Source organism: Psittacula echo, assembly GCF_963264785.1.
Source record: "Psittacula echo genome assembly, chromosome: 1".
Taxonomy (NCBI): domain Eukaryota; kingdom Metazoa; phylum Chordata; class Aves; order Psittaciformes; family Psittacidae; genus Psittacula; species Psittacula echo.
The window spans coordinates 105,627,876-105,654,091 of record NC_137735.1 but is presented as its reverse complement, the minus strand read 5'-3'; the positions used below and the strand labels follow the sequence as shown (position 1 = coordinate 105,654,091).

Genomic DNA, 26,216 nt, shown 5'->3' with positions numbered 1-26,216 from the left:
GTGGGGAGGAACGTGTCTGGAGATCAAAAACATCCCCAAATTCCCATTAGTGAACCACTCATACTGTTGCTTATTAGTAATTGGTAACCTGTATCATTAGTCACTCTGAAAGGTCTTACATATATTTCATATGGCAGTTGTTTATATTCACTCTGCTGTCGGTCTCAACCTTCATTTGAAGAGTCTTGACCTCCCTTATTAATTTTCCATAAGTTAAGCCCTCATTACGTTAGTGTGGGTTATGCCCAGAGCATGCAAGAGACAACATATTCCCTAGGCATGATCAGCATAATTATAATTAAGCACTTGGACCAGATCCTTGTCTCATAAAAATTGGCATAGCTTCTCTGAAGGCAAGAACAGATACCAGTGATGGAAACGGATTCTTCATCTTAACAGCTGTAGCCCTGCAGATGGGTTCCCAATGATTTTTTAAGCTTTCATTTTGTCTATGGTTATTCAAGATCCTCTTTGGTGAATATTTGTACAGCTGCATCTTTAGGACTTTGTGACATCTACATCATCTTACAAGAGACCTTTTGCAAGAGCAGCCATATGAAATGCTGTTAAAATGATTGAAAAATGTATTCATTAAACTGTGTGAATGTTTTTCCTTGTCATAAACCTTGTAAATGCTCATCCATCTGTGGTGTCTATGGTGGCAGTATTCTGACATTTTCCATTCCTTGGCTAACCCCTGCCAGCCCAGACCTACACTTTCTGTTTCTGGCCTTCAGTAGCAGTTAAAGAGTAGAACCGAACTCCCACATAGAAGACCTGGTATCTGTGCTTCCACATCACGAAGCATGCTGATAGACACACCAGGGCTGCGACCAGATTGAGAGCCATCTGCAGAAGTAGGTACAGGTTGAGCATGCTGGTGAGGCTGTCACAGTCAGCTGCATCCTGATAGATGAAGGTTCTACCAAGGGGGTCTGCAGTGTCCAGTTTGCACTGGCAGGACTCAAAGATGGTGTTGCAGGTAAATTTTGTCATCTGCAAATAATGGTGTGCAGCAAAAGCCACTGCCAAAACACAGGCAACCAGACCCAGGGCGCTCAGGAGAAAATACATCAACTGAAAGAAAGCAAAAAAAGAAAAAATAAAGAAAAACCCTCACTTTTTCCAGCTACATGGATAATGAGGAAAACAGAATGAATGCTTGCACATGGACTTCACAGGGAACACGTGCATTCAAGGTACTACCTGGACATTGTATTCTTCAAAAATTGCAAGATAGCTATAACTCCCAGGTGATGCAAAGTTTAGCAAGTGAGTTGGTTCCAGCTGGGATAGAGCTAATTTAGAGATAATTTTCTTCCTAGTAGCTAATATAGTGCTGTGGTTTGGATCTAGGTTGAGAATAATGCTGATAACACACCAATGTTTTAGTTGTTGCTGAGGAGTGCTTACTTCAAGTTAAGGACTTTTCAGTCTCTCATGCTCTGCCAGTAAGGAGGGGCACAAGAAGCTGTGAGGGAGCAGAGACCCAAACTAGTCAAAGAGATACTCCATACCACAGCATGTCATGCTCAGTATATAAACTGAGAGGAGTTGGCCAGGACCCACTGATTGATTGCTGGTCTGCGACAGGCTGGGTATCAGTCAGCGGGTGGTGTGCAATTGTATTATGCATCACTTGTGTTTATAGGGGTTTATTCCTCTCTCTTTTTGTTATCTCCCTTTTTTATTATTATTGTTGTTGTTATTTCTGTTGTTGTTGCCATTATATTTTACTTTATTTCAATTGTGAAACTGTTCTTAACTCATTAGTTTTACCTTTTTTTCAGATTCTCCTCCCCATCCCACCAGGGGCAGGGGGACTGAGCAAGCAGCTGCATGGTGCTCAGTTGCTGGCTGGGGTTAAACCATGACAGCAGGTTATCTCAAGAACAATAATTCTGCCTTGCATATTTTATATGAGTATTGCCTTGCAATTTTGAGACCTGAAGAAAGCACTGAGAAATCAATGTCTCTGTACAGCCAGAAGCTTTAGAGAGAGGGAGGGAGCATCTTCCTTGTACCTGCATGGGCCAGAGTCATCAGCTGAGATAAATCGATAAAGTTGCCTTGAAGCAGAACTGAGCAGACTGAGGCTTGGGCTGACATCCCAGGCTGTACTGAGAAGTAGGTGTTTTTGAAACTTTGTTCATGTGTTATTCCCAGCTCTTGGTTTGCATGCCCAAACAAATCTGATTTATACTTGCAAATCAGGCAGTGAGGTGGCTGGTCTTCTGCTTGTGGCCCTGTGAATGCAGCCAGCCTACTTGCTTACCAGGCCCTACTGTGGAGCATGAATTCAAATCTCCACAAAAAGTGCATGCTGTGCTCAATTTCCCTCTAAAACTTGCCCCATAAACATGGAGAAGTCTTTCAAAGGTGCGAAAGAGCAGTGAGCGCTCTTCATATCTCAGCGATATGGCATAAGAAGAACAAAGGTCTGCTTGTCACTCCACTACTCCTTACACCAGTGGCAGCTTTAAAATAGGGTGGCTTTTATCAAGAGTAGCTATGTAGAGTCCACCCCCACAAACACATGGAAGCTGGCAGCAACTCAGACCCTTTGTCACTCTGAGTTACACCTGAGACCTTCAGATACCAGAGCATATGGACTTCCCTCACTTTTGATAGCTGGAACTGGCAGTTGCTGTGCTGCATACAAAATATGTGTGAATGTATTTTAAAATCATATTCTGTGTTTAGCCAAAATAGCATTTTTGGTTCTGTTCAGCACTGTAGAAACATTTATTTTTCTTGGCATCTCATCTGTCAGACACATGGCATGGTTGGGAATCTGTTATTTTAAACAGCAGCTTCTCTCTTTCTCTCTCTTAACCTCAATACTGCAAGCAAACTATCAATATAAAAGCATTTTTTATGATCTTGAAACTCCAAGTATGTATGTCTTGATAAAATTCATGCTCCTGGTGTACTTGTCTTCTATCTACAGTGTGAATCAATCTTCCTATTCATTTGCCGGCTTGAAAAAGAAAATATTTGGGCTTATTGCAGATCTTAAAGCACTGTATAAATTTTCTCCCCAGATCACCAAGTTCTTAAAGCAAGATCTTAATTTCCAAGACTTGGCTACTATTAAACTTAAAGACATCCCGTGCAGCCTTAAACCAAGAGCAGCTTCAAAATGAGGGTGGCTTTTGTTAAATGCAATTACTTTCAAGGAAAGGGTCCATAAGAAAGGTGAAGTTGGAGAATGGGGACACCTCCTCACATAAAGCACAGAGAAAAAGGAGAACTACTGATTGATGGGCCCCTTACAAACAAAGATGTGGTAATACATAAACTGATGGCATTACTTTAAAAGATGGTGCAAATGTGTTTGATAGAGAAAATGGAAAATGGACATTCTCTGAGAGATGAAAGTTGTTGTGCAATGTAGGAGTCCTAGTGGACTGTCTGGAAGTCCCCAGATTCACATCAGCAGAAGACAGAATCAGGTCTCCCTAATAAATGAGATATTAAGCCAAGACTACACAACGTGCCTGATTCTCCCTTGGCAGGTATTTTATTTAGCTGCCAACTTCTACCCAAAGTCAGGACAAACCAGGATGAAATCCACAGCCTAAGCTACACTCCAAGTACAGTAAGCAAGAATTTGCCTGTTGTGTACCTAAAGGGAAGGAAATCTCAGTATCCAAATTACATGGGCAGCTCTTCCAGCAATCTTCAGATCCGAACAGAGAATCTTCAGAGCTGAACAGAGATGCATGGGGCCACTGGCGATATCCAAATAGCTTATTATTCTCACAAGATGTTTGCAGAGAAATCTCTCTGCAAGCTGCTGAAAATGAACACATTTCCAAATATCAAAGGTGAGGCAAATGCAAGTACTGCCTGTGAGGGAGTACAAGACAACAAGTGCTGAGATCCCATCAGCAGATTAACCACATGCCAGCCTCGGAAGCAACTTCAGTATCACAAATACAACCTTGTAGTAAGCTCTGCCCAGGAACCAGAACTTGCCACTGGAAAACTGTTTTTTAACAGACTCAGAGAGATAGGCATTGCAATTACTGTTTGAATGGAAGGAGAAAAAGGAAGCAGGGAGAGACAGCATATGATGAGGTCAGAGCATGGCAGCTCTCCCTCCTCCAGGCTCCTTATATGAGGAAGAAACTTGTAACAATATTTACTGGCAAAAGTTTTGCTCTGTGCCAGATAAAATTCAGGAACCTAAGATGGATCAAGGTCCTTGTGGAAAAGGCTTCTCATAGTTATCAGAGGTGAAACCAGAAGTGTTTGTAGACATGGATCCAGGGAACCTCTTTTGAAGGTGGTGGTGACTCAGGCGTGACTGTGCAGGGAACAGGAACCGCTATGTGTGTTATGGCGTGGGAAGCTGTGGCTGTGCGAGCAGGAGGGTGTCATGCTACTGTGGAAGATGCTGTGATGAGGACCACAATGAATGATCGTCAAACATTAGCAGATAGCCCAGGAAGTCCACAGGAGATCTCAAGATTTTCCTATGTGGGGATTTTTGGTTGGTTGGTTTTGGACAAGGGAAGAGGATGTCCCCTCTCAAATACACACGTAATAGCTGGACATGCTGCTTTGCCATACTACAGGGCATGTTTCCTGCTGATGCAGAGATGGGGCAAGGCAGAAATTTAGCCTGGGACTTGCCATTACTCCCCCAAAGGGCAAAGCCACCCTCCCTTTGGGTAGTGGTCTCCCTTTTTCATGGATGCACAAGGTGTAGTGGATACCCTCAGTAGTCTCATGAAGAGACTTCTGCCAAAAGGAGTTCTAACACCTCCTTCTTTAACAGGATCCAGGGCTCATGCAAGTGTGAAATGAAAGAAGCAGCTGTTGAGAAGGAGGAAGGCAGAGAGGACTGTACATGTCTCCTGCTGTTTCCCACCCTGAGGGTGTCACTCTCAGTGGTCATAGGGTCACCTCAGGGGTTAAACAACATCCTCTAGGCCTGTGGCTGTCTGTGGTCCTCCTTCCAAAGTGACCTAGGCAAAGAATTCCAGGGTGCTCTTTGCACTGCAGAGAAGTCCAGACAAGATTTTCTTCTAGGATGATGCTCAGCAGCCATGTGCAGTCTCAGTGGGCACCAGCCTGAGGGCAGGGCCTGGGCTAGGGAAGAAGTCCCTTGAGAGGACAGCCACAGCAGATAGGGCTGAACCCAACCACACTGCTGGACGAAGCATCAAGACCCCGAGCAAGAGAGAATGACCAGAGTTACTTGGCTTTGTCTCATGATGGCAATTTTGCATCCTCAGCCTTGTGATATTTTTTTGGTTCAGAGACAGCCTTTCACTGACAGCTGAACATCTGAAAAGTGATATTGGGGATTTAGATGAGTCCTAATATGAGATGTATGACCAAAGGGCTGGAGGAGACTCTTAGCTCCAACTTTGTTTAAAATAGGTACGTGCCCTGCAGCCAGAAGCCATTTCTTCAGAAAGGCAGTGAAGAAGGGAGGCATTGTGGAACAATGGCTCCCAGTGCGAACATGGGACAGGAGAGATGAACAGCCTGGTCAAGATGGAGTTTTGTGGCATGCTGCAATAGGAAACCTGGGGAAGGTAGATTTTGGGGAGGAGAATGCCTCGGGTAGGCATCAGTCCATGGGCTATGGACCAAACCAGAAGTCTTTCAAGGGAGACCTCATCTCTAATTCTGCCGATGTTCCTCACTGCCAGGGTGGGCGGTGTTACTAAGGGTGGCAGAGACATCTGAGCTGCCCAGCCCAACATGCTGTTCCCACCACGAGGGATGACTCCCTTCCTGCTTGGATGCCAAGTTCAATTTAACGCTGCAGGGCAAGCAATAAAAAGCCTGGTGTGGCAGCTCCCGCCCAGCCCGGCAGCTCCCTGGGCAGCTATAAGGCTTACTTGTGGGTGTAAAGGTGACAGGCGAGAATGTGGAGGCAATCAAAGCGCAGAAACAATTGTTGTTCTTCTCCCTTTCTTTATGTAAGTATGGGAGAAGCTTGAGAGAGGCACAAAAGACAAACCGGGGTCTAATTTCTAAAGGCAGGATGAATGCCAGGTTTCAAAAAGCCACTCCTTGCATTTTACTTCCTTCTGCCTTTTTCAGTTAATAATCACTGTTATTTTGTGTTGCTTGCATCAGTATTTTTCTTGATTGTTACGTGTCTGCAAAATATTAAGAGCTCAGAAAATTACAATAATGAGAAAAAATAGCCCAGGAAAATGGTGTTAAAAATGCCCCATCTGGAAGAAGCATTCTTAGCCTTTCTTTTCTAGCCATTTACCAGTGTCAATGAAGCATAGTTTTGGGGACTAAGGCAGGGTTTCTGCACCTCTATTGGAATGCTCTGATGGGAATTTGCTTAGTGGAAGAATGCTTGATTCTATGGTTGGCTAATGCTTTCCCATGTTCACTAGTGCCTCACCCTGACACAAGGCACCGTGTGCTGACACGTAGCTGTCAGTGCTCAGGTACAGCCTCTCTATCCCCAGCCATGGAGCTGGGCAGATAGAGATTTGCGGCCACACTTTTTTTATAGCCACTTGTGCCTATGCAGTTTCTTATTTCATGGTGAGGAGCAAATCTGCTGGGAAGATGCTGAGATGCTTCTTAGATCACATTAAAAATTAAAACTTGATTAAAGTGGACCCATTTTATACCACCCTACATCTGATCCAACTCTATGAGTATTTCTACTTCATCAGTAACTCTCAGTCTTTCACTGAACGCTTCCCAAGTTATTCCAGCTTTGTTGATCCAGATCTCTTTGATACTCTTAAAACATGGCAAAAAACCCCACCATGTTCTGATTTGTTCTGATATTGCTCTGATTTGAAATATTTGTTATTAGAGTTTCTCCTTTACAGGCTACAGTTTCTTCCTTAGCTGCCTGGAAAATACCAGAAAACCATTCTTGCATTTCAGGTGCATTTTCACTTCTTTTCATGTGGTCTTAAAAAATATCTCCGGTATCAGTTTTTCTGATTATATTTAATGACATGAGAAGGAAAATAAATTAAAGTCAAGGTACCTTTACTGTGAACTGCACACACGTCTTCTCATCAGGTTGGTATGAAATGCAAAGCATAACAAATCCCACTAAGGACACCACACAGACCTGCAACAGAAGAGGTATAAAATGTGTCAAAGTTAAAGAAAATAAACTAACAAATAAACCCACAAAAAGAATTATTTCTTTTCTTTTCAAGCCAAAACACCTTTCTGTGTTAGCAGGACCGTAACTCAAGGAGCAGTGTGTAAGTGAAGTTGTCCAAGTAGGGGCTACAGCCATGCACGTAAGAGCCTCGTACTTGTGGATGCACCTGCGAGGAGGGAAGAACTTTACCTTTCACTTTACAGGCATTGAAGTACGAAAAACTTTCTCAGAGGGACTTTTTGAATCAAACCTACAAAGACACAGCCCAGCAATAGCCTTGAGGATATATTTTGAGTTTTTGTCCATGTAACTAACTATCAAAAAGGAGCAGAAGGCTTATGAAGTTGGACTTGCAAGCCCAAAGACCACCATTCTGTGTACCACTGAGTGCTGCCAGGGTTCTTATGTCACCAGTGCAAGTTGTAAATCAGTAATAACCATAGCTGCCACTGGATCAGAAGCAGCACAGTTTATAGGGGTGGCTTTCACCCTCTCCTGGAGCGGACACCTTCTCAAAGAAGACATCTGTCCTGCAACCTGACACTGCATTTTAGCCCTGTGGTAGTAATTACTGAAGGTTAACAGCAATGAAAAAGTATTTATGTACTTTATTACTCATTTAACTGTCTTTATTATTAATTCTGAAGATTGAGATTTATTTGCAGGAGCACATATTCACTGGAAGGCATTTTCCAGCCATGTAAGGGGGAAGATCCTGCTCTGAGGAGCTAGCCCAGTATGATAAGCGTTAGAAGGGACCTTAGCTGAGATCAGCCAGCACGCTTTCAGAGGTCTTGTCTTCACACATGGCCAGGAGCAAGTGTTGACCTCCTTGCTAGGAGCACCTTGATTATAAATGATAGGTATTAAATTCTCAGTGACAACAGCAAGAAACTGTATTTTTTCCCCCCTTCATTTTACTTCAGGGGGTTTGAAGACTTCTCATTAATTTGATGTGTTCTGCTTTCCCAGAGCAGTGGGATTTGCCCTCTCAGGCCAGACCCAGGTGTGAGTTGCCTTTGCTCGAGAGTGGGTCTACACCATGGAGACGCCAGCAGGAGTGTGGGACTCCTTCACAGCCCCATCCCTGCCTGCTTGCTGTGTGCTCTGGCACTGCTGTTCACATCCAGATTTCCAGCTTCATAGGAAACTGCTTGACCTGCAGTGAAAAATGCATAACTGTCTTTCTAGACAGCAATGGTGAAACACATTTCCTTTATGATCTGATGCATAAAATACCCCAGTTTTCTTTATATCTGCATTTTTGGTATAAGGCACTAGGCAGCGTAAAGGAAGAGTGCCTCTCAATACACAGGTAGTCATGCCCTCAAGAACCTGTGTGATTAATAACACTTTTCCTCATAAAGTTTTATTTCATGTCATTTCAGTAGGACATGAATAGAATTATTGCCTGAGAACATTTCTAAAGAAAGCGTCAGTATTATTTACTCCTTTCCATGTCATGTGTATTTATATTCTGGTCCTATGACTTACACATGGCCTCCAATTTATTTGTTTTCTTCTTTTTATTGTTGACAGCCATAGCTGACAGGGCTTTTGGGGGAAAAAACAACCTTCCTTGTCAAAGGTCCTTCAGTGCTGGATTTCTTTTTGCCCTATAGTGCTTCTACGTGACTCACCCATGTTTTATTTCTCAGGATTAATCACCTATGTCCTTGGTCCCTTGGACTGTGTATTAATCTTTTAATTCAATTAACATGCCCATAAAACTTAAATCTTAAGGAGATCATATCTAGTGATACCCAAATGATAAATTCCTCCAGTGACAATAGTGGCTGAAGGAAAGAACATGAAGTGAGAACTAAAAAATATTCTTAAATATACTCACTTAACATTACATGCCCAAATTCATGTGAAATCAAAGGGGCCGCACATGTCAAAGCTAAACCTAAGTATTTCCAGGATCTGGTGCTGAAGGATCTTGTTATGAGCAATAAATTAGACTTGCTTTGCTTCAGCTATGCTAGTAGGCATTTATGCTTACAGGAACCAAGGGCCAGATTTGCCTTCAGGTTACTCCTGTGAGACATCATGGGACTGTGCCTGTTTTCCCACAGAAACCCGACAGAGCTGCATTCATTTCCGAAGGCAGAGTCAGATACCAGCAGTGAAATACTCTCTCTACCATCAAGTGCATTGCACAGCTCCTGCAAAAACCCCACCAGTTTTCAGTGTGGCAGGATCAGGTCTCTTCAGAAAGCTTCCCACACAAAAGACTGTGTTTAAAAGGATTTCCATGCCTGCACGTGCTTTCTAAAGTTCCTCTGGGATTTTAAAAATATACTCAGGGATACTTGAAGAGGCACATTTGTAGAGGGGTACTTAGAAAAGATTACACTGGGTCAGGATTCTGGCGAGTCTTGGGCAGGATATTTCAGAAGGCTTAAATATTTCTTTTATAACAATATACCAACATTTGCTCTTAACCAGAGATGTGTATTTTTGTAACTGAAAGTAAAAAATAATGTTGCTGAGAATTATGGCCCATAGATGTTTTACATTTTGGTTCTTTAAAGGTAAATTCGATCATTGGAGCAAACCAAAGTGTGGAACATTTATACAGAAAACGGCTTTATGCTTCTATTTTATACATTATTAATAGACTAGTTTTGAATTATACCTGTGAAGTGTAATAGACTAACTATAAAAATCCTCTGTTAAATATTTTTTAGAACCCGCTAAGTAACTAAGACAGCTGCAGGCACATTACCGATGCTGTTGATGCTGATTGCTAAGTAGCATTAGGTAATCCTGTGTCCTAATGCTTCAATAGCCACTGCAATATCCCAGCACGAAGCATACATTTCCTATGCCTTATTGACTAAGCACACAACATAAAATGCAGTTGAACTTGCTTTAGCACTTGCTTGCCACCAGTCAATAAGTATTTGTTATACAAATAAAATAGATCCTATAAAAGCTGCAGAATAGCAGTTAATTAGATCAGCTTTTGCAACTGTAATCTGGAAAGCTAGAAATATGCATTTCTGTGCTGAGTAAATTTCAACTCAACTTCATTTCCAGATCCTATTTCAAAATATCCAGATGGACTAACACACCATTTGCAGAATAGGTAGTGGTATGAAAGGCTATCCAAGGAAAGAACTTATATTTAGAAAAGTGCTGTCTAGAAAAAGACCCAAATGTAATACAGAAGTATTTAGGAAGGGTATAGATTTAATTTTGGTTAAGGAAACACCCCAGTTCACAGACCTGGGAAAACAGCTCTTTACTAGAGGTTGCTAAGAAACTTGAGAAGTTTATGCTGTTTCAATACTACTTTTTTGTTTCATGGGAAGCAATAGACCTTCCTTCCATTGGGCAGGAGCATCTCAGGGTGGAAAAGTGACTTAAGAATTATTGGCTTTTAAACTACAAAATTGAAGTAGACATTTTTCAAGCTGCCTCCACCCCAAAGAGGGCTAGAGCCTGTTGTCATGAGAACTGAATTAAGTTTCTAGGGATTTAATCAGGAACAGGACCTGACCCAACTGCATTGAAGAGTGGGTCCCAGTCAATTTGCCTGGAAGGATCCCTGCACCCCTGGAGATCTAGCATGCAGTCCTTGGCTCTTCAGGACTTTGGCAAACCAGCTCTCCCTGCATGCAAGTGCAACTGGGTGTTTCTCACAGCTTGGAGCCTCACACATTGCTGCAAAATAGATGGCTCAACAGTGAGACTGCAACCATACCACAGTACACATTCGATACTTGCAAGGAGCATGCCTTTACATATCTTGATCATCTTAAAACCAGAACTCAAGCTGTAAATAAGATCAATTTCAGCCTTTGTGTACCCCAAATCCCTCACCATCAGCATTACTTTAGCTGGTATCACTGTGCTGAAGAGCTTCAGCTACCACTGAAGCTTAGCGGGCTGACGCCCTGCCCAGCATGGCGACAGCATCCTCCTGCATCAGCCAAGCCTGTCCCTCCCACTAAACTTATGACACTTCTTAAAAGTGTCATGGGTGAGAAAAACAGGCTTGTCATCTCCAACAGGAACACACAGATGGCAATGCAGAAGGGTGTTTGGACAAAGCCCACAGACATTGCCACCCAGAGAGGATCATGAGGTTTGGGGCAACGGAGCCACTCTCCCTGTCCTCAGCTCCCTGCAGCTCACTCATCTGTGGTCCTGCAAGGACTAAACACAAGGTGTACAAGCAGCACAAGGGCACCACATGGTAGTGATGAAGATGGGTACGTAATGTGTGTAATTGGGGGAAATATGAACGCATAAAGCACATATTTCCACTGTGGTTTGCATTCATTATCTTTGCATGCTAACATGGTAATGTGGTTTGCTTTAGTTCGACAGATTTCAAACCACAGATTTCTCTAGTCTGTTTGCATCTCTCCTTTGTATGCTTGTGAAACTGTCTTTTCTTTTGTTACTGCTACAGTTTTAGCCTGAGTGTTGCTATAGACTAGGTGGTTTTCTCCAGCAAAGTGTTTCCTACCCAGAGCATCTTTGAAACTCTGGCACGTGGATAAAGCGGGAGAGTTGGAAACCACCAAGAAATAAAGGAAGGAGGCAACAATCTGGTTCAAGGGAGCATCTTTGGTCTATGCCATATCACAATACAAATGCTGCAATCACTCACAAAGAGATAGTATAGGTCATCAGCTCTTGATATGGGGGCTTGTTAGCATGAACCTCCTGCAACAACCTTTAGGGGCAGAAAGCAAACACCTTGGAGGACAATACCTCTCAAATATATATGGTGCAATACCACACAGCATGGCTGAGACCCACAGGTGGACTCTTCCTTTTTAATAAGAATGTAACCTCTCAAACTTCAGGGGAATGATTAATGTAATAATGAAGAACTTTTCATTATGGACAAGTTATTTTATCATTACTCACTTCAAGACACTAAGGATCTTTCTGTTTGTAGGGACAAGGGTAAAGAAGTTATCTATCTCCAGTAGCTATCCCTGAAGTCTCTGGCTTACCCTCAGAAGTGATATTTGGCTTGATGGCTAACCTGCTTTATCAGATATAGCAAGGCTTAGCTCCTATCCACAACTTTGCAGAAGCCATGTTATCCATCAAATTTAACGCTCCCAATGGACATAGACTTTGATGTAAGAAATAACATTTTCTTTTTAGTTTTGCCATGACAAACCAGGATCATCTCTGATGCCAGACATCTGTACAGTCTGTTGTAGACAGCAACTCTGATGAGTATTCACTTTATGAGGTTTGAGGAAACTGTAGTGAAAGCTGCCTGTAACACCAGCTTTCACTGCTAGCTTTCATCAGCCTCAGGTCAGCCTGGGTCTCACTACCACATGTAAAAGAAGGCAGTCTGCCACACAGAGGTATTGCACCTTAATGTGTTTTTTCTGCTTACAGATTTCTTATTAGGTTTAAGGACAGTCTAGTTACATATAAATTACTCCCAGAAATAATAGCTGTAACAATAATGATGAACATGTATATTGTGGTTGCAGGCAAAGGCCATCATCAACTAGGAAATCATCCTCTTAACAGCCATAAAACCCATAATAACTGACCGTCCCTGCCCCACCTACAGAATAAAATAACGATGTCTTTACTACAGGTCCCTTCAAGCCATACAATAATACACCACAGCAGATGCACAATTCTGTAAAGTCATCAAAACCCTGCAAGAACCTTCATAATCAAATGAAATGGTATTTTTCCTTAACAATATTTGCTGCTGATGTCAGTTGCTCAGCAGAGAAATGGTCACTTGTGCTACGGTAAGATTTAATTCCCAAGTCAAGGGTTACCATCATTTCCAAAGCAGGAGCTGCAGCAGCAGTCCATTACTGCTGTTAAGTCAGAAATATGGTGCTGGGTGGTTAAATGCGTGAGGGAACAAAAACGAAAACAAAAAAATTAAAAATTCCAAGAGCCAGTAGTGATTTGCAAGTGCAGCATGGCTGAGTGCTACATGAAAATGACTTTGAGATGTGTGCAGGACTATAAACCTATGGAAAGCCATGATCTCCATAGCCATAAGGTTGCCTAGGTGAGGAAACCTGTTTGAACAATCTCCCTCTCCAAATCTTACCTAGGCTTTTTGCACAAGCACAATCCAGCCAGGAACTCTGATTACCTCCCTCCTTCCCCTCAAGGCTGTAGCTAGACCAAGGGGCTAAACCACACTGGTGTCCAAAATTAGATCAGCACTTGACCAGGTATCACATAGACCTTCTCAAACCATTCTTACTGAACATTTCAACATTTTCTCCCACAAAGTTTTCCAACTTATATCTGATCAAAATAGAAGTATGGATTTGAGAAAATGAGGCAGCAATGCATACTCACTCTTAGAAAATGATGAGATTTAATGGCAGAGGGCTCTGAGGAATACAGCTCTGGTGCTACACACATATATGGCTACAAACAAGCACTGGAAACCTCACCATAGCATGTTGCATGCACCATACTTCGCATACCATCCAGAGTTTCACATACTTTGGAGAAGGTTCAATTAAATACCTAAACTTGGAGGCTCTTCTTGAAGGCAGTCCTTCCTCAGACCTTTTGATATTAGCCCATGGCTAATCGAACCTAGCTTGTACAAAAAATGGATGCCTGCCTGACTATAATTTCCATTAGTGGAATGGTGCTTTGACAGCACAGTTTTAAAGTGCCACCTTTCATTTAAAATTGGTATGGGTTTCCCTAATAACAAGTAAAAGTTAAAAACGCAGCAAGGCTATACAGGAGGGAAAGCCTGACTGAAAGCCACCTCCACAATTGCTGTAGGAAAGGTGTCAAAAGCAACAACAACAAAACCCCAGCAAGGAGCCAGGGCTAACAAGAAAGCATCTCTCTTCTTTCACGCTTTAAAAGAGAACACGTTTTGGGGGGTTTTGAATAGTCAATCATCCCCCATATCAATACGGACGGGGATCGGTTGTCTCTCGCTCTAGCTGGGGATGCTTCCCAATTATTGACCCTCTCTAGGAAGATAAAAAGGTTGCCTCACACAGAAAGTGGTTATCTGATGATTAGCAGGACCACCACTGTGCAGCCATAGCGTCCAGCCTTGTGGAAAAATGTTACATCCAGCAGACGTGAGGATCTGGAAAGAGAAAGGCAAGGAGGCTGACAGGGGTTCACCCATACAGGTTTGCCTAGTTTTATCATGTGAGAAAGGCTTTCAGGTGGGAAAATCTACAGAGCCTCATCTGTGGGGAAACTGTCACAGACAATGCGGCCCATGAATTGCTTTGTTACATGGAGCCAGGGAAACCATCTATGTTATAGGAACAGCTACAGGTACAGCAAATTCATTCCAGGCCAGAGGAGCACAGGCTTAACCAACCCCAGCTAATCATCAGGACACAGCCTCAGTTTCTAATTTATATCACTTTATAACATGGTACCATCCTTCTTTCCCTAGACGTCTGTATACAATGCTTCATTCCTTCAGCATCCATCTCACAACAACATTCTCAAAGCTTCTTTTTAACAGTTATATGCACCACCATCATTGCATCCATTTTCAGGCTCATGGCCTCTCCCTGTTGCTATCTTCTACCATTTCAAAAGTTCAGCTTAATTTTAGGGGTCTTGCTGCTTCCCTAGGAACTCAGGATGCCAGAGTGACTTTGCTGAGAGCTCTACATGCCAAAGAGGGTGCTGGGTGCGGGGAGCTTCCTGCCCTTCCAGCCTCAAAATGGCACAAACCCTGACAGCCTAAAGAGGCAGAGGCTGGGTTAACACTGCCTGTTACGGGCAGCGCTATTGATTTTGGCACTCAGGTTTACCAACCCATGAGCATGTGCTGAGTCAGTGGCAGGACCCACCATCTGAGTCAGACTCATGCAGGAGTACATCAATTAAACAAACACCTCTATTATTATCATCTGATAGGAATACACAGTGTCAGGAGATAGTCCTGGCTGTTTCACCTATGTTGTACTAAGCACTAAAAGATCTTTGAAGCCTGAAAGCCAGCCAAACTCCTTTGCCAGCCCAGGTTGCCTTGCACCATTCCCTGGTGCGCCCATGCAATGCCCCGCATCTCCTGCAAACCATCCCTCACAGCTGCTTTTTTCAGCCATCATGGGATCTTCATTTGTCTCACTTGTCTGTGAGATGCTCAAAGCAAAGAATTTGTTTCCGAAAGTTTTGGCTTTTTTTTTTTTTTTCTTTTTGAAGCTTCTTTAAAAATATATAAAAACTTAGACACAAACATTTCTGACTCCAAGTAAATGAAGAATAATTAAATTACTTTTTCAGGTAAAAGTCTGCCTGCCTTTTGCACCACAAAGCCCCACATCAGCCTCACTTCATCAGGGCAAGCCAATGCTTGAGCACCGATGCCAGAAAGCAACAAGCCATGGTTACCCCTTGAGTAAAGCTCAGGGACCCTCTGGCCTGGGAAACACAGAGGAGATGTGGCCATGAAAGGGCTGAGCAAGGAGAAGCATCAGAGCTCCTGGGCTGAGGGCTCAGCCCCTGACAGGTCTTTTGAGATACTTTTTGCAATAGCATAAGTGACATCTGGAGCCACGAGCTGCTTGAGAAACAGCTTTTTTTTGCTTAATGTCTTTTAAAAACCCAGTTTTGTGTACGTCCAACCATATATATGGATCTTAAATAACGTTCTGACAGAAATAATAAACAGCATGGATAATCATTTCTGATGAGCATTTCTGTAACTTTCTTAACTGCCTGAGTCTGCAAAATGGGGCTGAAAGGGAGCTTGCCTATGAAAACTGATATTCCCAACTTTTGATCACAGGAAATAATCTAAGAGCAGATTTTTCAAGGGGAAATACATCGTTTCTTGTTCTGGGTGTCAAAAGGCCACAAGCTAATGAAAAAGAATGAAAAGGATACCATTAATATCTACTGTTCCTGCAACACTTTTCATCTGAGTATCTCAAAGCAGGGGCTGACAGATAGCCATTATTAACCCCACTTTACAGGGGAAATAACAAAGTCTTAGCAAGGTTAAGTAACTTGCCCAAAGCTATGCAGCAAGTCAGTGGCAAGACACAGAAAAAAGAGATAAGAAAAAAAAAAAGCAAAAATAAAGCCCTGCAGTCTTGGGTGAATTTGTGAAGATTTTGTCCAAGCTCCTTCAAAACAGCAAGAAGGAAGAGACTGCCAGGGTGGTACAGCCTGCAGATTTGGGTGCCCCAGACCGGTCTCAGGGAGGAGAGACATGGCCATCTTCACTGTAAATGGCTACAGGTAGGTGAAACAAGTGCTTCAAACACCTGCCTGTTTTTAATTGTATTTATTATCCTGTTCCTAGCAATGTGGCAGAGTAATTTTACAGGGAATAGGTTGTTGAGACTGAAGCAGAAGTGGTAAATCACATAGGCTCCGTGGTTTCTGTCCATAAAACTTTCCTTTGGTTTCTGACTCATGTCCCACGGATTTCAGATGAAATCCATTTCCAACTAGTAGGTTTTAGCCAGGTTTCATGGTGAAATGATTCTGATGCAACACAAGCTGTATTTTTTCCTTCTGCAGGAGCTGCAGGAGGGAAGGGCTGGTGCCAGGCACCCCTCAGGGTGTTGAGGACCTTCTCCTCTCCCTGCCAGTGAATCACTGGCCACAATTATTCCACTGGATGGTAAACCCAGTTCCTGGCCTGTGCTATTCTCACAAACCTAGGCAGTCAGGTTTTGAACCAGTTTAGTTCAGACTGCCTTGCGTGGTGTTCCTTGGTAGCTTTTTTACTCTTGCTACTTCTCTAAAGAAGTTCCTCTTCATTCATGGCAATGCACTAAAGCACTTGATTTTCAGCAAGGAACAGTATAACCATTTTGCCACTAATTAAGAAAAAAAAGAAAAAAACCCCACCTTTCAGTCAATCAGGGTCTATTTAGCACATTTACACTTTTCCATCATTTTTCTGTCATGCTGCATTAACAGCCGTGGGGTCAAATCCAGCCCTGGTGTAATTCCAAAGGAGTAACACTAGGAATGAGCTTCACCCATTATCTCTAATGTTGCTAAAAAGGTCTCCATAATAGATTTTTTAAGTTCTTGATTCTGAATACTAATCAAGTCCTTTAAAAAGAGCACTTGAGTGGGATGCTACTAAAACAAATATGCTCTGGTATTTTACACCACATCTTTCTGTTCTGCTGCTCATTTCTCTGCAAACAAATGAGTTTTGGGAAGTCACTTTCTGCCAGGAGGTTTGTTCTCAAGCAGCACATGTGTCATCCAGCCTCTACCTATATGCCCTGCATGCAGCCTCTCACAGCAGCCCAAGAGCCAGCCCACAGGACACCCAGCCACACGTAGGATGTCATAACCAAGGGTCTTCCTTCACGGACCTGTTTACCCTCCCAGCTCTCCAGAGGCCACTCCACAGCTCAGTAGCAGCACCCTGTGACCTGCACACCCATAAACTCCAGCTCAGCTGTTCCTGGACATCACCATCCAATGTCCCAGTGAGCACCAAATACCTCCATAGAGACATCACAGAACAGGAACAAAGTAAATGCAGCATCATTTCATACCTCCTGCATTTTGCCCCTCAGATACGTGCTTTGCACTACTCCCATAGCGCATCAGCCATGGCAGAGCTTTGCCTGATGTGGTCATATAAATGTCACTGCTGCTTGTGGCTGTTGATGAAAGTGAGGGGTTAGAACTCTGTTTTCAGAAAGTAGTGACTTTTGAGGGGTTTCAGGCCTCCCTGAGGGAGATCAGGCATACGTGAATATCTCGGATGGATGCTGTTTGGACACTGGTGACATTCCCATGGGCCAGGGGCTGCTTCCTTGGCTTTTCTCATATACCTAACTTCATTCTAGTTCAGTCCAGCTCACTCTTTCCCTAGTTTTTTCTAGTGAAAAAGCCCTTTCAAAACTGGGATACTACTCGTGTGGTCTGGAAAATGCAAAATCTGACCTCCCGATTCCCCAAAATAAACAAAAGCAGTGAAAATGTCACATGCTGCTATTTTATCATCTATACTATCCCCTGGTTTGTAACAGTGAAAACCCCAGGAGGAAGTTCTCCTCCCTCAGCAAGGGCAGGCTCTCACCCTGCAAAACATCACATACCTCTTCAGTTGGAAGAGAAACAAGAAGGACCAGATGAGTAAGAAACCTCTTCCTCTGGCAGCTCAGGCCCTGCCCCTTCCACTCTTCGGGAGGTCATCCAACAGGATTAATACAGCAAACCCTAAACAGTTCAGGTGTTCAGATAATCCTCTGACTAGCAAAGAATTACATTCACGGAAGAGGCTCCCACAGCTGTTTAGCGCATCAAGAAATCTTCAAGTGCCTAAACATGAATTTATTTGCTGGGAGTTCTTACAGTCTAAAAACATACAAAACAGTGCTAACACATCAGTATGTATTTTTCCTGAAGCCTGCTGCCTGGGGGGGGGGGGGGGAAATGCACACTAAATCACATCCATGGCACATCCCAGGCTCATAATCATAGAATCATAGAATCACAGAATAATTAGAGTTGGAAAGGACCTTAAGATCATCTAGTTCCAAACCCCCTGCCATGGGCAGGGACACCTCACACCAAACCATGCCACCCAAGGCTCTGTCCAACCTGGCCTTGAACACCACCAGGGATGGAGCATTCACAACCTCCCTGGGCCACTCATTCCAGTGCCTCACCACCCTCACAGTAAAGAACTTTTTCCTTATATCCAGTCTAAACTTCCCTTGTTTAAGTGTGAACCCGTTACCACTTGTCCTATCACTACAGTCCATAATGAATCACTGACCCTGTCCCTCCACAGGCAAACCACACATCCCTGAGCACACGACCATGTGGGTCTACACTGTGCACAGCACCGAGACCCTTCACCTCCTCCCCAGCTCAGCAGATGCTGGGACAAGCCAAGGCTTCCCCACCGGGGATGCCTCCTATCTACACCCAGCAGGACCCTGCCCTTTACCCTGTCACCAGCAGCCCACACGGCGAGGCTGGCATGTCACTCAGAACTGCATGTGACTTGGCCGACGGGCCCTGGGACGCGCTTTTTTTCCCTGCCACGCTACCCACCACTGAGCCAGCCCCTTCCCCATGGCCACGAGCGGTCTGTCCCTCAGCTGTGGGAGCAGCAGGTAGGAAGGGGTTTAAATAACAGCGGTTCTACGACGCAGCACAGCGAGGAAGCTGGAAAGACAGCCATGTCTCTCCTCTCGTTATTACCAACACAGCCAGCTAAAAGTTGCAAATTCTAGAGTTACGCTCCCACTTCTAAAACCTGATAGTTAATATTTGGTGGGGAAACGGGGAAGGCAGTGTAAGTAATCAATGGTTTTTTTCAGCATCACCAGACAGGAGTTCACTGCAAAGCAGGAGTTAGTAAATACGTCTAGTGAACAGCAACCCTGCGTTTTATTTAAGGTCTGTTGCGTACTGCAGGGAAGAATAAGAAAGATTGTGTTATTCTGCAGGAGCAGTTTCCTTGGGAAAGTATACCCAGACATTTAATCCCAGGAATATTTAGTTAGCATAACTCAAATGGCGTTGTGCATGCAGTTGGTTAGTCTAAAGTGGAGCGTCATGCAACTTGCATTAATGCTGGCAAAGGCACTTTATGGAGAAACAGACTTTATGCTTACAATTATCCCAGCCCAATATGGAGTGTCTCTGACTAGCAGAGAAGAACTGATGCCTGCCATAAGGAAGCCCAGCACTGTTACAGAGACGCCTAATGCCAGCTGCAACAAAGCAAACAGCAGTGGGAAACGGCAGCCACAACAAGTATGGGATTCCTCCTCCTGGCCAGCTTTGGGATCCCCCTTGGTTTTCTTCTGCTTCTTCTTCTTCATCGCAGACTCCTGCGTCTTGCTCGAGTCAGTGCTTTTCTCCCCTTCAGGTGCCTTCAGGGATGTGCTGTGCTGGGGTTTCTTCTCCTTCTTTCCCATGCTGATGAACTTTAGGTTTTCACGTGCGTGTGTGTGTGTGCACGCTGATGGGGGTGTGAGGTTTTTTGCCCCCCAAAGCTTTGCTTTGTGCTGGCTGAGTTGTTCCTGGTATTTGAATCAAGGAGGCTGAACAAATATGGAAAACATTTGGAGCAGATTGTCAGAGCTTCGAAATGCCACATATAGCCCAGAGAAGAGGGGGATTCGAGGGGGGTAGTGAACTGCCAACGTGCAGGCACCGGCTCTGCTGTGTACACACAAGGACTGGCTGTGTACACACAGCTGAGCATGCGTGCCACCGCGGCTTACACACATAGGTGTGAGCACACATGAGTGTGCATGTTTGTGGAGGAGCTGGACAGGCAAAGAGCGTGCAGGCAGTTTGCATTGCCAGCTGATAAACAGGAGGGAAATCTGTCTCACCAGGGAGGCGGGAGTGATCAAGTGCCTGTGCGCGCACTGAGCAGGCAGGTAGGAGCTCATCACGCCGTGGCTCCCCTGGGGATTACTGGCACGCAGAGTGTAACTCAGTGAACCCAAGCAGCACCAAGCACACAACGGGCATGTTTCATACACCAGCTGAATCAGATTAAATAGGGGCATTTCAGTGGGAGGGAGTTGACTACGTGTATGGAAAGTATGAAATTAACAAGTAAAAATTCAAATTAATATCCTAGGGAGCCAAAAGGAATCCTGTCTCTTCCCGAAAGTTGCAAAAGCACAGCTAGGCATGTTTTATGATGAAGCAGACAGGGACCAGCAATGAGGACTGGTGCTTCTGTACAAGTACAGGTAGAGCACAGAGCTGAATATCTGCTGAGCAAGTTTCCAGGGCTGCAAGTTGTCCATACCAAGAAGATTGTTAATCTTACCTAAAAGGGAGAGGGATGCATTATTGTGGACATGTGATCATTGCAATTTGTCCATATGTTGGCTCATGCTGGTGCTTGGGGATAGCACACTACACTAAAATTGCTCTGGAGGTGAACCCAGAGCTGGGAGCCCTGGCACAGCTTCTTGGATGCTGGTGGGGGTCCCAGGGCAGGGGCTGAGGTCTGAAGAGTTAGACATTGAATAGGAGGGAGCAAGAGTCGGTGGGTGGTGAGCAGTCCTATGGAGGCGATGCCAGTGGCCGTGCACACGTCTTTGGAAGGGAAGTCCGTGGGAAGCAGGAGGCTGCCACAATGCCTGTGCTTAGCTCACACCAGAGCTTACTCAAAAGCTTAGGGGTAAGCAGGTGCTTAAATGCTTTGCTGGTGCATGGCCCGGGTGCGTACAGCCTGTTGTATTGCCCTCCTATGAGCCAGGAGCTGCATCGGGACCAGCAGAGCACTGAAACCCTTCCTCCGTGTGTGCAGCTCTGTCCCCACCACTGTCACAGGACACTGTGAGGACACATGGGCTTGTACTGCCTCACCATCAGCTGGAGCAGTATAAATGGGCCAGCCAGCTCTGTCCCCATCATTTGTCTATGTGGGTTTTTATTACCCTTCGCATAGAGGAGTCAATCTGAGCAGGTGACAAGAGCAAAGCACTGGGAGGAGTAGGGAAGGCAGGAAGAAGATGTCAGATGTTGGAGAAGTCACCAGCAAAGCTGCCTTTGAATGCTGCAGAGTGGTTCAGGAGGGAATAACCAAAATGTTGAAGTACTTGGAGAGGATCTTACGCATGCTGAGACAGCATCAAGGAAATCTTTCCTTTGACATATTGGCAATGCCTTCTGAGAAACTACTCTATTTCCAGCTCTTTATGGCATTTAACAGCAATGAACTGTGTCTTCTGTATTAATAAATTATGATGTCACTTTGGTTTATGGGTTAAGCAATATCCTCTTTGGTTATTTATATTACTGAGTGTATGAAAGAAAACTAGAAACAAAGTGATTTCAGAGGCTTTCTGCACACATAACTCTCGTGCTAGATCCATAGAGCAAGATGAAGATATGTTGCTCAAAAAAGGAAAAGGCAAAGAAAGTAGAGGTTAAAAACAAAAGAAAGAAAAAACCTTCTTCCCTGGCCATGTTGCTTACTGTACCACGCTTTCAAAGCTTCTCTCCAAGATGTTTTGTCACCATCATCCACTTTTTAAAACGTTCTTACGATAACTTGCACTCACCGGTGTACCTTGCCTCTTGATCTCAAAGCCACATGCAAGTATGTTTAACCAGAGCTTTGAGAGGGAGGAGGTGTTCAAGGATCCTCACCAAGGCCAGATAGGGAAGCAGATGCAAAGCTGAGAACACATGTTGAACATCTCCCCTAATAATAAATATGAGAGTTAAACTAAGTTAGAGTTTCTTTTCCTTTCTGCCTGCCCATTTCCCCAGTTCTACCCCATAAATCTTTACCGTTTTTTTTTTCCCCCCAGGAAAACCCCTGTTTTTAGCACCTGGATTTGTGTTGGAGCTAGATTTATGTTTGTTGTCTTCTAAAAGGGGCCAAAATCCAACTGCTTTATTTATGACAACATGTCATGAATGTTAGTTTCAGGGGGAATAATTGCCTGAGGAGGATGAACAGGAATTAACCCAAAGTCAATAAAATGAACTAGCACTTACCTTAGAGTCAGTAACAGCCCTTGTTTATCTCCTGGTCCAAGAATCTCTCTTAAAACAGGCACCTAAAGATCTTTCTGCACAGCAAGTGTCTCAAAAAGAAAGCCACACTCCATGAGCAGCAGGATGAATGTGTCCTACGGGGAAATGCGCCTGGGTCCCAACCTCCTGCAGCCCCTTTGAAAATCCTAGTCGTATTGCTGGTGTCCAGAGTCTGAAAGCCTCGGGTATGAAACTATGAAACGCAGTTAGTATAGATCAGTTTGCCTTCTCACAGCTGTTGGGTCTAGAGTAGCTGTACCACTTGGAGCACTTGGTTTTCCCAAGGAAACCAAAGACATTAGGTGCCATCTGCCCTGGTCATGCTGAGACAGGGTGCCTCTCCTAGGCTGCGTATAGTGTGGCTGCACGGGGAGATACCCTGCCCATGGTGAAGGGCAGCAGGACCTTGTCCAGTGGGAGCAGTTTGCAGCTACCTTCTGCTTTGCTGCTCCTGGTGTTCACATGGTTGTTTGAGTAACATACTGACTGGATGACAGCTCACCTGCTTCTACCGGTGAGCTTTTACTTTTTCCTGAGCTGCTTTTACTTTTTACTTTGGGACTTCGATGGATGAATAAAGACAGTCACTTGTCATAAAATTCAAGAATCCCCAACAGATTGCATACTTAAAATCATATACAGTATGTCTAATCTCTGCAGGAATACATAGAGGAAAAAATAGGGGCCAAATACATTGAAAAAATTGGAGCATGGATGTTGTTGCTTTGAAATGATTAAACAATGTGTACAAGAGGGAATAAGGTTCTTTTACTGTGGCTATCTCTCCCTGCAAAGTCAAACATGCACATCTTACATGCTGGGAAGTCTAATGGGGACAGAAAAAAAGAGGCAGATGCAGGATTGATCTTCCATAATTATTATCTGAACCAGATCGTATTTGCTGATTCCACTTGGCATTAACAATCAAGTGTAAAGCAGCTGTGAAGGAATTCACAGCACTGGCAAGCAATGACAAATTAAAAGAATTACTTTTTTAGAAATTGAAAGATTAAACGAGGACACCGAAATAACACTAATTTTTTCTCAAGTAATACATCTTCCAGACGTCACTTGGAGTTTCTCGGCAACACAAGAATAATCATTACCCTTTTATGCCCAAAGGCCCCGATTAAGTACGTTCTTAAATTAAGCACATGCCTGAATACCCTTCCTGGATGAGGATGTTTTTTGATTCGAGCCCAGCTACCATCTCTCATGTGGCACACAGTTGTAATTTCTTGTCCTTTACACAAAATTAGTCATGTTGCACAGCTTTTCCATAGCCAGATACTGTCCTCTGTAAAACATTGCTTGTTCTTGTTCCTCCCTTTGCCAAAAGGCAGCACAAACTGGGTGACGATGACAACAAGTCAAACAGCACACACAACGTCAGACACAGAAATGGCAAGATCTGGGCTGCAGCTTTGCAATGACACAGCCTTTCCTATTCCTTCTCCTACCCGCGAGGACACACAGCATTGCATGGGACTTCAGAAACCTCAGGTTTTTCTCCATTGTGATTTTTACACTGGAAATAAAGTGTGTTTGTTGCAATTGAACCCACACAGGCACACAAACTCACACTCACACATAATCGCATTTATACAGATATTTCTTCAAGGCATCAGCAGTCCAGCCAAGTGCCAATCACAGGGCTGCAGCTCACAAATATGGAGCAGCAAAATTAGTAAGGAACAAAGGCTTGGACAAGGCTTGCAGCATTGCCTCAAGGACTGTGGGGCATTTGGCTCCCTTTGGCAAAGGAGCCACTCCACAAAACAAAAGACTGCTGATCCAAGTATCCCCTCAGAGGTGCCACCCCCAGCACCATGAGTGGGGCCAAATGTGCTGCAGCCAGTCAAAGGCTCACTCACTTGCCAAGTCAGTTTGGGCTATGGAGAAGCCAAAACTCATCCTCACTCCTTTCTTCCCCTGCTCCCTTCACCCCATAGCAAGCCATGGATCACAGAGCAGCACAAATACACCGTTGAGTAGCCATACTCAGCACACCGATGCTCGGCTAAACAGAAGGTTCCCCTTTAAAATAAGTGACAAGATTCTCCCTGAAAGCAGTTTTGAATCCAGCCGCTGTGATTTCTGGAGACTCATGCCCACTGACAACAGGTTATAATAATATCTAGCTTTTGAAAGTGCAATTACATGAAAGACAAGGCAAATTAGAAATGGGTATGACACACGCAATTCAGGCTGGCTTCTGACACAGCCATTTTTTATGTTCAGGTCATCTGGAGGTGAGGCTTGTTTTCAACACACGTTTGAGGCCAGTTCACATCCTTTTGTGTGCCTGTAGGCTCTGCTGTGAGCACCGGTTTGGGCCAGCTGATGTCCAGAGGAACCATCTAACCCACATTATTCTTCGTGTGTGTTCCATGTGCCCTTTTGGCAATACTAGGGATAAGGTGTAAAATTCTCCAATTTAGTTGCATGGGGTGAGAGAGGTGGAAAGAATTAGAGTTGTTTTATGTCAGATTACTCCACAATCAGAGGCTGTGCATTTGCCTTTTCCCTCTAGCCATCACATCTGACCATGAGGTAAATCTGTGCATACAAAAGAAATCAGATTTTCTTTTAGATTAGATTTATTTATTTAGATTTATTTTAGAAATAAATTGTGTCTTGCAATGTGTCCACAATAACTGTTTTACAGTTTTTGCTAAACCTTTGCTTTTGCTAAAGCATACTTAGGTGCCCTGTGCCTCAAGCTCCTCACCTTCAGCTGTTGTTCCTTGAATCCAGATGGTGGCCCGGAATTTACTGGGGCCTCCTATAAAAAACTTCCCAGTAGTTAAGCTGTCCATGATGATCTGACTGCTTTTGTCTTGCCTTCTACTCCTAGGGCAGGTTCCTTGGCGTGGAATGTGGAAGTCATATTTTATTATGTTTCTGCATGAGGCCTGGAGAGAGTCCTTACAAGCTACAACTGACAGTCCCTCAAAATTGGGATGGAGCAGAAAGAGGCGAGAAGCTGTGACACCACAGGAAAGTAGAGCTAACTGCTGCAGCTTGGTGTACACGTTACCATGCTCTGGCAAGTATTTTATACCAGCCCGGAGCCCTTTGCATCTCACTGAGCAGAGTCAAGGAGTCTGAAAACAAGGGATGACTAGCTTACAAACACCCTGTGTCCTTTCCAAAGCTGGTCCTTCTTCTTCAAAGTATGTTTGAAGAGGATATTGCCCTTCAAAATACATTAATGAGATGCTATGGCCGTTAGACCTTCTCACCAGGTGTTAATTATTACTTGGTTAAACAGAGACAAATCCTCTTACTCATGTTCTTGTCGAGGATAACAACTAAGGCCTGTTCCGTGCATGTGCTCACGGGAATGCATACATGCACACACATATGTGCAGGGCTCAAGCTGCCATCTTAGATAATATGCAGGAGTGCCAGGAAACCTGCCAGCACACTGTGGGCAGCAAACGAAAGGCAAAAGATCCTGCTCTCAGTTTTCATTAATGAGAGGGATAAAATGAAGGACCTTGACCCCACAAGAGGAAGAAAAGCTTCTGCAGCAGCATTGCTGCAGCCACGTCCATCACTCACACCCTGATATGAATCAATCCTGTTAATAACCATTTTACTGGTCTCATAACACAAT

General features: G+C 44.0%; 1 protein-coding gene across 1 annotated transcript; it reads right to left on the bottom strand.

Annotated features, from left to right (window-relative positions):
• Positions 1-711: 711 nt before the first annotated feature.
• Positions 712-20,180, bottom strand: SSPN (sarcospan; the record flags this gene model as incomplete). Its single annotated transcript, XM_080636887.1, is given in 4 exon segments — positions 712-1,077; positions 6,992-7,078; positions 19,693-20,021; positions 20,024-20,180. Coding segments are annotated over 4 exon segments (939 nt in total).
• Between the last annotated feature and the right edge of the window lie 6,036 nt (positions 20,181-26,216).